This window comes from Conger conger, chromosome 10 (genome assembly GCF_963514075.1).
Source record: "Conger conger chromosome 10, fConCon1.1, whole genome shotgun sequence".
Lineage (NCBI taxonomy): Eukaryota > Metazoa > Chordata > Actinopteri > Anguilliformes > Congridae > Conger > Conger conger.
Window position 1 is genome coordinate 35,288,207 of NC_083769.1, and position 8,766 is coordinate 35,296,972.

Genomic DNA, 8,766 nt, shown 5'->3' on the forward strand with positions numbered 1-8,766 from the left:
TATTTGTCTCAGATCGCTTTGATCTGTGTGAAAGTGTATTCTATTTATCAGACTGTGTCCTGTTATCAGGTGTTAGATGTAGGATGTCCCGGTGCTAGGGGTGTGGCAATATTATGTATATTATTTAAGAGTACAGCTCCAGTTCAGAGGGTTGTACTGAAGAAGTTCTCGATCTTTCAGCTTCTCCAGAGACCGACTGACTGCCCTGTCCCTCCAGCACTGCTCCATCAGCTAGAGACAACAGAGAAAGAGGTTAGCAATGCTAATGTGGCTTCCCAAGTGACTATAGGAAATTGCTTTGAGCCCATGCTAAGCCTACATATTCGCCAGTCCCAGCCTATGTCCTTAGCCAGCTGGCTGTGAGCAGTGGGATTCAGTGTAGCGGTTTCCCACAGGGGGAGGGTGGGTCTGAGGCAGTTGGGGTTCTCCAGGTGCATAATGCTCCATGGCTACTTGTCAGGTCCCCATAGTTTAAATGGTCATCAATGAGAGCTGCATCTCTTTATGATAGGGACTAAGTCTCCTGTAGTATGCGGTATGGTTTGTGATAGATATTAGGTCTCCTATAGTATGCTATATGGTTTGTGATAGCCAATAGGTCTCCAGTAGTGAGCAGTATGGCTTGTGATGGGCACAAGGTTTACTGTAGTATGCAGTATGGTTTGTGATGGGCATTAGGTCTCCTATAGTATGCTATATGGTTTGTGATAGCCAGTAGGCCTCCAGGAGAAAGCAGTGTGGGCAGACCTGTGCCTTCCTGACTCACAGCCACAGCAGCAGTGCTCCCTTAACAGGTTTAGGCAGTGATTTAGAGTGGAAGTCCCCATAAGCCCTTACCCTCTTGTTCTCGTCTCGGTACTGTCTCATCTCTTTGGCCCTGGAGCACATCTCTTCTCGCTGTTTGGACAGCGCTTCTTGGTCTGCCTCCTGCTGATGCGCCAGCTCTTGCATTTTAATGGCCAGTTGCAGGCTCCGAGCTTCCCACTTCTCCCTCATCTGCCTTTTCAGTACTTCCCGCACTTCCTTCCTGGAATAATGAGTGGCAGTTTGTGTCTTTCATTGAGCTCCTGATTACACCTCTGCTTACTCAGTTTCCCAGTGTGGAAAACCACAAATGATGTGGTGAGGCGCATGTATAATTGTTTACCTGTATTCCTCTTTCTCTGCACGAGAACCATAGAATGGCCTCTGCCAAGACTGGTGAAACCTAAAAGATCAAATTATTACAAAATCAGGTGATAGTGGGAAAATTCATGACCCCCAAATGCATTCTGTCCTTATGTCCAAGGTATTTTCCCCTAAATATTTAATAATGGATTTTCCTCAGACTTGTGAAATTACATATAATGTACATTTTACATGTGAATGGAAAAATTATGTTATGGTCCTGAGACCATAGTTTGAAATATTTTATTTGTTTTACATAATAAGTGACAAAAACATTGCAGTGAAAATATTTCCAAAAGTATTTTTATTGGATGTCTCTTGTTGTGTGGGTTTTAACATGGTAGAATAAATGGTTCTTGAGATTCAGGTCAAAGACTCATGTCTTAATAATTGCCTGATCTTAGGAGGGTATGCAAATAACTAAGGAGATTATCGGAATTTTCTCCTCACCTGCAGTACTCTTTTTGCTGCATGACCACCGCCCTCTGGTGGTTATAAAGATGCACTGCGGGTGTCTCCAGACCGGCTGTTCGTCTGCGTAGAGGTGGATTCAAGGGGTCCATTCGAGGGCCGCACTGACACAGAGTGTGGTGAGAAGAAAACAGTTTTCATTTCACCCTTTTCAGCTATCTTTTTAAATATGTTTCTGACTTGACAACTTTTCACACCCCAAACTTTACAGCAAAGTTATATTAATTCACAATTAAGATTAAACAAATTGTGATTTTATACCAGCGGTCCCAAGCGATCCCCAAAGTCACACAACAAAAAACAAAAAAAAAAATCAAAGGAAGTCTAGATTAACATGCTGTGTGCACGTATGCAACTTCATAAATGGAAAGAAAATGAAACTGAAAAGTGGACTGAAGAGTTGCTGTTAGGGTTGCCACCCGTCCTGGGTTCTCCGGGACTACTGTTTTGTAGTCCTGGAAAATATAATAAAACGAAATGTCCCGAAAGTATTTTCGAGCGTTGCATACATTAGTATTGCTTAATGAAATGTATACAGCGTATCCAGTGTTCGTCCCTAAATTTAATGTAACAAATGGTGCAGAGACGTTATTAACCTCCACGAATTACACTTTATTTTTGTAATGAAAGAGGAATTGGCACCAAGCACAAGGTAGTTGCGCACAACATTCCTTCAAGCTCACGCACCCTCGAGAGCGATTGAAAGTCCGGCTTACTCAGTTTGCCAGCTTCGTATGTGTCCAGGCTTTTTACAGGACTGAGGTGGCAACCCTAGTTGCTGTTTCTTTGGAAGGAAGTGCAGGCCTTCTTGGTCATGGTTAAAATTATACAAAACATTAAAGCTATAGCTACAGCCTCATATTATTTTGAGTATTTTAACGGTGATAATGAATGATACAAGCAACAGGTGATGAACTGAACAATTACACAATGTTGTACAAATAATGTGTAAATAAATAACGGACTACAAAAGAGAGAAGTTAATTAACGGTATTGCCCTTTTAAGTATTTGGAGAGCAACAAAGCATAAGTAGCCTAACTGAGAGTTCTCCTTAACAATTTCATAATTTCATACAAGCACACGCTTGGTGTGTGAGAGAGATGCAACTGGAGCTGCAGATGATACTGTGATCCCTGTTATCTTACCTACTTGTCACTTAACTGACAAATAAATACGCCTATGATTACAGGCCTCACTTAAACGCTCACCATCCCAATAAGGAGGCAGCTGGTAGCTGTAGCGTCGCACACACCTGGTTGATGGAGAGTGGGACAGTAGCGGGACATATTGCAGGTAAAGCCAGAGGTGTGACCATGTAGCGATAACGTTGAATTGGGGTGGAGCGGATGAAGGACACGGGTGTAGAAGGAACAGAGACTCCAGCTGTAACGGTGATAATTATTAAAATAAGTGTTAAAGGTTTCATAATGAACAAGCAGTGGAGTAAGTATGATTACACCCAGCACAGTAAGCCTCTTAGATGATTAGGTTAGCCAACATAGGCTACCTCGCAGTAGGTCCACAGACATTTGTTTATTTTGCATTAATAAGTGCCATTTATCAGTAAAATGATCTTACGTAGCTTCATGTTGGTGCAGACGTGTTCACACCGCAGAAGTAAAGTTTCAGCTACCTGTTAAACAAATTATTCGTTTTGAAAGGCAGTATCTTAGCAGACTTGCCACGGTATGTTTTGGCAAACTTGAAAGAGTTCGTATATATATGTTTTTTTAATAATATTTAAACTTAACATAGCGTACTTAAGAATAAAACGGAATATGCAAAAAAGAAACTCGATTCAAAAGTAGGTTACTCACGTTTACAGTACTTCTTGACAGTGGCAACGGTTGGCTTGGGAACGTCTATGTGTTTCTCTGCGCATATAAAAAAGATGCCAATTTGTTTACTGCGCACGTAGAACCGTTGTTAATATATATCATGTCAATACATACTATGTTTAATATAATATGAAGCACAGCCTCTTACCCGATCCAGCTTTCGGTTCTGTACAATTTCACGGGTCTGTAGAGGGGAGGCATTTATACACGACCACTTGGATACAGAAACAATAAGCGGCTGCAAAAAGGCACTGTATTGTTCTCCACTTTAAAGGCGGCCGTGCTCGTGTAAGGGGATATGCGGTTCATAAAACGTACATCATAATTAGTTCATGGTGAGTTCACCTTATGAATACAAAACGAATTCTAAGAGGCCAATCGTTTAAAAAACACGAGCAAGGACACATGCAAAATATTGCTGGGTAAATTCAGAACTATGGTACAATATTTTGTTGGATTAAAATCATGGGAATATTGAATCTTTGTGGATAATTTGATGATTAATGTAATACCGCTACAACACAAGAAGTATATACATGAAAAAAACAATGGCTTTTCTTCTGAATCTGGCATGTTATTTTACACTTTTTATTGTAGTTTTCAGTAATTATTGAAAAGAGGGTTATTCTGTGATCAATTGTATCTATTTTGTATTTGACGGGTTTCTGCCTTACTACTGGGAAAAAATATAAAGCAGAAGTGTAAGAGAGGGCTATTGCAGCAGGTGATCTCAAGCTTGTCAGATGTTATTTGTATTGTTTGCACAATGATATGACTAAAATCTATTTTACTTTATTATCCATTATGGCAGCATTTACAAACATTAATAAGAAAAATAAATGCCAAAATGAAAACACGAAGAAGCTTTGTTTATACAATGATTTCAGGTAATCACAAAATACAATATACACCAACAGGCATACAGGATATTGTTTCCTAGGCATTTTAGATCTTGATAGACTTCAGTGTTTTTTTTTAAAACTCAAGAAAACTTTGATATACAACCCTATATAAGCAATAAGGGAAGTGCAGATCAGTACTGGGGTGTCAAGCTTCATTCATACATGGGGAATGGCCGATGTGTTAGCATATTGATTCAAAGCATTTCTTCATAATTCATCATTGTTCCCCAGAATCAGATTCCCAGTTTCTCTTGATTCTCACACAGCCAGTCATGGTATTTGTTCAGCTTGTGATCTTGAGGGCTGACCTGGCAATAAAGTTCACAATATCAATATCATAACCTATTACAGAATAAACAAGTTCTTGGCATACAGTTCATATGCCAGTGACATTGATTTAACCATGTGACAGCTGACTCTAGTTTACTGTAACCTGGAGATTTTACAGGAATAGACAAGCACTGTTTTTGTTGCTCTTGGTAGAATTAGCAGCCCAACAGCATCTCGAGTGTGAAATGCACATCCAGTGATGTAGTCTGTTTGGTGCTTTTGTCTGCCTCTATTCTCTTGGTATTTGGATAATACCCAGTAGGTCAACGGTTTAACAATTACAGTTTATCTTCATTATCAGAACGCACCTGCCTCCATTCCCCAATGCAAAAGATTCTGTAGGAGTCATTGCCATACTTTCCGATGCCATGCAGCTCAATGGGGTAACGCCACTGCTTGCTCAGATATTCATCTGCAACAGAGAGCCAGGAGGGAGGAGTTTATCCTGAGACTGGTACCCCCGTACTGAGTGAGCAGAGGGCTGCTCATTCTGCTAATGTCCTGTTCTAGAGGGTGGTTGAACGCTAATCTGGTATCAAATCTGCTGACTGACTGGCATCCCTGCAGGGCAATGCACAATTACTGCTAGTGTTGCCCAGGGGAGGGTATCAGTCTGCCAGAATAACAGTGCCGCATTGTGTAATAGCGACACCTACTGGCCGTTTGGGCTCCCACGAGTCACCTGTGGGGCCGCACATGAACTGTCTTCCTCCAACTCATGTCTGTGAGACTTGCGATCTGCAATGTGAAGAAGCGGCAGCTGACATCATGCGTTTACGAGGATAGCACAAGCTTTTCTCCTGGATCAATAGTGGATATTGCAGCAATGAAAGCTGATGAATGAAATTTGGCTTTCCAAATTGGGGACAAAATGGACAGGAGCATTAAAAAGTTCCTACAGAGACTGGCAGACATAAGCAAACACCATGCAATATTGAGCCTGGCAATACAGAAGATCCTACTGTGAAATACTTGGTAGAGAAAGGACTGTCTGTAGGTAAGATACAAAGCTGTACCAGAAAACCTGATGAGGATTTTGGCTCTGAGCTCATTCAGGCCCAGAGATTTCAGGAGCTCAGCTATAGGCTTCCAGTCGCTCTGACGGGTCACTTCAGGAGATGGGTAGCGGTCAAAAAACTGCCAGAGCACTGGGATAGCCATCTTACCTGCAGGAGGCAAAGAACACACATCACAGAAAGATCAGACCATACTTGAATGTGTTGCGAGTAAAACGCCAGAATGTTTCAAATATGGCAAATATAGAATCACAGACACATATAAACATTTTGAGATGACCCTCCTTCAGGGCCTTGATCCTGTTGGACACCCTGCTTTCCTGCTGTTCTCACAGCTCACCACTGGTCTTGTTGAGGAAGATGGTGGCAACCAGGAGCTTCCAGGGGTCATGAAAGAGTGTCTCCTGCACCAGGTTGAAAGGGGAGCGTGGCGGAGTCCACTTCCTATAGGCCTTGCGTCTGGGAGGACTCGGAGCTGCAGGGGAACGCAGCAGAAACTAGACAATGAGACGGCGAACTTATCCGTGTTAGGCTTCATTTCACATGACCACAAGGCTGCTTTACCTTCTTTAGCCAACTTCCCACTGAAGTAGGGGCTTGTTTTCTTTCTCTCAGTCTGTGCCTTGGACCCAGGGCCTAGGGAAGAATAGCTGGTTTCAGGTACAATGTCAAAAATTCCATACTACATGATAATCTTAAATGGTCATGTTAGTTCTAGCTATGTTACACACTTATACTCAAGAGCCTATAATGGCAGTGCAGCAACCCATGAATAGTGACATAATCTCAGGATTGTCAGGTTGTTAACTGTATGTGACAATGCACAATGTGCAGCATTGATGAGGGATGAGGGAGAGGAGGCCCTTACTGCTCTGACACTGTTTTCCTGGAGTAGAGAAGCCCATGCCTTGACCGGGAGAGAGCAGGCCTTCATGCAGTGCCTCAGACGTGGAGTTGGCTGCTGTGTCTATCTCAGTTTCAGTCTCACTGTCCAAGGCAGGCTCTGTCACAGTTATTCTGACAGGGAGTTCTGGGAGGGAACTCTCAGGCTCTGATGTCTCTAAGGTGGTTTGCTGAGGGCCACAGAGCTCTGGATCTGCGGCTTGGGCCAGCTTCAGTAATTTCTTCCGCAGCAGCCCACTTCTCTGGGGGCTCTTTTCAGTGTCGCACACTGCTGGCCCGCATCCTTCCGTTCCCTCCTGGATCCCACTGAGAAACTGTCCGGTCATGCCTCTCTCATCTGTGTCTGAGGTGCGGTCTGCTTCATGGTCACTGGAAGCAGGTCGTTTCCGGTTCTGTGTGACCCCACCACCACTCCTGTTTGTTTGACCAGCGTCTCTGCCTTCACTCTTCTCCTGCGCTGCAGTGGCGTCTTCAGCCTTTCTGGGTTTCGCTGAAGGTAAGCCTCCAACACCGTTTGCTGTGTCCTCCTTGACGGACAGGTCCGATTGAGCGCTTGCCGATGTTTCGCCCGTGCGGTCCCAATGCTTTGAGTATCGTCCTTTTCTCTCTGTCGCACATGCCATGGTGCAGCTGCCATGCACTGTGAAGTCAAAGTCAGCCAAACAAAGGCTCAACTCTTCATTGTTGTGAAGAAACCTCTTCAGTGCTGACTTTGACCTGAAAGTTTGACCCTGGGGACTATGAGAAAAATACATGACATTACTACAAACCAGAACAAGTGGAATAACATGATGTAAAGATACACGTCTTATGCACTGTTTAGATTGGATGCAAGATAATTTTATCATTGCCCAACACAACAAGAATACATCTCAGCTTCAGGTAGAAATGTAAAACTGAACAACATAAACTAAAATATAAACTCTTTATACAAATCACTTTAAATACAACACACACTTTAAAATTGTATTCTTGTTGTAATGCATCTTTCCTCTTCTCAACAAGCTAAGCAGGAGAAATACTGGCTAAATGTATAAATGTATCAGTACACTGAAAAATACACTCATGATGTTGTACCTTATTATGTAGACGTCCATTTTGCCTGCAGTTTTCCCTGTCTTCCGCTGTTTCACAGTTTTCATCCAGCCCAGTGGCACAATGCAAGGCTGGCTTGTTGCCACACACTCTGGTTTCTGTGCCTCACCCTTCACAGAAGCTGCGTCATTGCTGGGCCCAGTGGTTTCAGTGCAGGCTGCATCAGTGCCAGGCCCAGAGGTATCTACACATGCATCTACTGCCTCCTTCAACTCTGTCCATCTCTCTGAATCTTTGGCCTCTGTCAGCATTGTTATTTTATTTATTTTGCAACACTGTCCCTATTGTACAGAGAAAACCATTGTGTTATTGAAATGGGCAACACTACATTTCACTTTCTGTTGAAAGTGATGCATGTTACTATTAGTACCTTGAATGCAACTCAGTTATCTACTGCTTTATCTAAAAAATGCATCTAAAAGTTATCTAAAAGTTCTAGAACACAGACGGAATTTAGAAAAAGCATTAAAAATATATATTTTTTAAACAGAAATAAGGCTCATTAACACAGAATTCAGATACTAGGTAACAGAAGGTCAACATTATCGAAATGCCTTGTACAGCGATTTGTTAGCAAGTAGCCTAGCTATTTGTTTTTAGCTCGCGAGCGGGCTGCCTACGTATACTGCAACTGTCAGTCAGTCAGGTGTAGTAGCTAACACATTATATTCTGTGTAAATTGCATTTAAATGAATTACATAGTTACAAAGCACCACATACCTCCAATCACCTTACCTGTTAGCAAGCTAGCTGGTTCATTTCGCTGTTTGTTGTGAATGCGAGTTGTGTTTACATCGACTCCTAAGATGTTATGACGAAGCAAATTGCTGACTGGCTAGCTAGCTAACTAGCAGTAATTTAACGAGATGGCATCCGAATAATTTTTTTTCTAAAGAGATCACGTTTCAGTCTGCAGTTTCCTATTTTGCTATACAGTTAGTCAGGCAGTTGAACTTGTAATGTTGAATTGTGCGCGTTTCTGGATCGTGCTCATCTAAAAACACACGGCATACGCGCTGCGCAAACGCGAAGTTGTGCGCATG

At 42.5% G+C, this 8,766-nt stretch overlaps 2 protein-coding genes across 6 annotated transcripts; both read right to left on the reverse strand.

The window, feature by feature from the left end:
* Positions 1-77: 77 nt before the first annotated feature.
* LOC133138169 (uncharacterized) lies at positions 78-3,912 on the reverse strand. Of its 2 annotated transcripts, XM_061256694.1 has the most exons (8): positions 3,626-3,912; positions 3,457-3,513; positions 3,218-3,272; positions 2,892-3,022; positions 1,618-1,742; positions 1,148-1,207; positions 838-1,027; positions 78-231 (listed from the first exon to the last, which is right to left on the reverse strand). In XM_061256694.1, exons 3-8 carry the CDS (start codon positions 3,225-3,227, stop codon positions 121-123), a joined length of 627 nt encoding a protein of 208 aa, XP_061112678.1. In that variant the 5' UTR covers positions 3,228-3,272; positions 3,457-3,513; positions 3,626-3,912; the 3' UTR covers positions 78-120. The 2 variants fall into 2 exon arrangements, with proteins under 2 accessions (XP_061112678.1, XP_061112679.1); XM_061256695.1 differs by having other exon boundaries at positions 3,457-3,912.
* A 337-nt stretch (positions 3,913-4,249) lies between these two features.
* Positions 4,250-8,756, reverse strand: mbd4 (methyl-CpG binding domain protein 4). 4 transcript variants are annotated; one of them, XM_061257653.1, is made up of 8 exons: positions 8,459-8,756; positions 7,706-8,004; positions 6,594-7,366; positions 6,290-6,361; positions 6,066-6,200; positions 5,726-5,875; positions 5,018-5,121; positions 4,250-4,687 (listed from the first exon to the last, which is right to left on the reverse strand). In XM_061257653.1, exons 2-8 carry the CDS (start codon positions 7,972-7,974, stop codon positions 4,613-4,615), a joined length of 1,578 nt encoding a protein of 525 aa, XP_061113637.1. In that variant the 5' UTR covers positions 7,975-8,004; positions 8,459-8,756; the 3' UTR covers positions 4,250-4,612. The 4 variants fall into 4 exon arrangements, with proteins under 4 accessions (XP_061113637.1, XP_061113636.1, XP_061113640.1 ...); XM_061257652.1 differs by having other exon boundaries at positions 8,444-8,756; XM_061257656.1 differs by lacking the exon at positions 5,726-5,875 and having other exon boundaries at positions 8,444-8,756.
* Between the last annotated feature and the right edge of the window lie 10 nt (positions 8,757-8,766).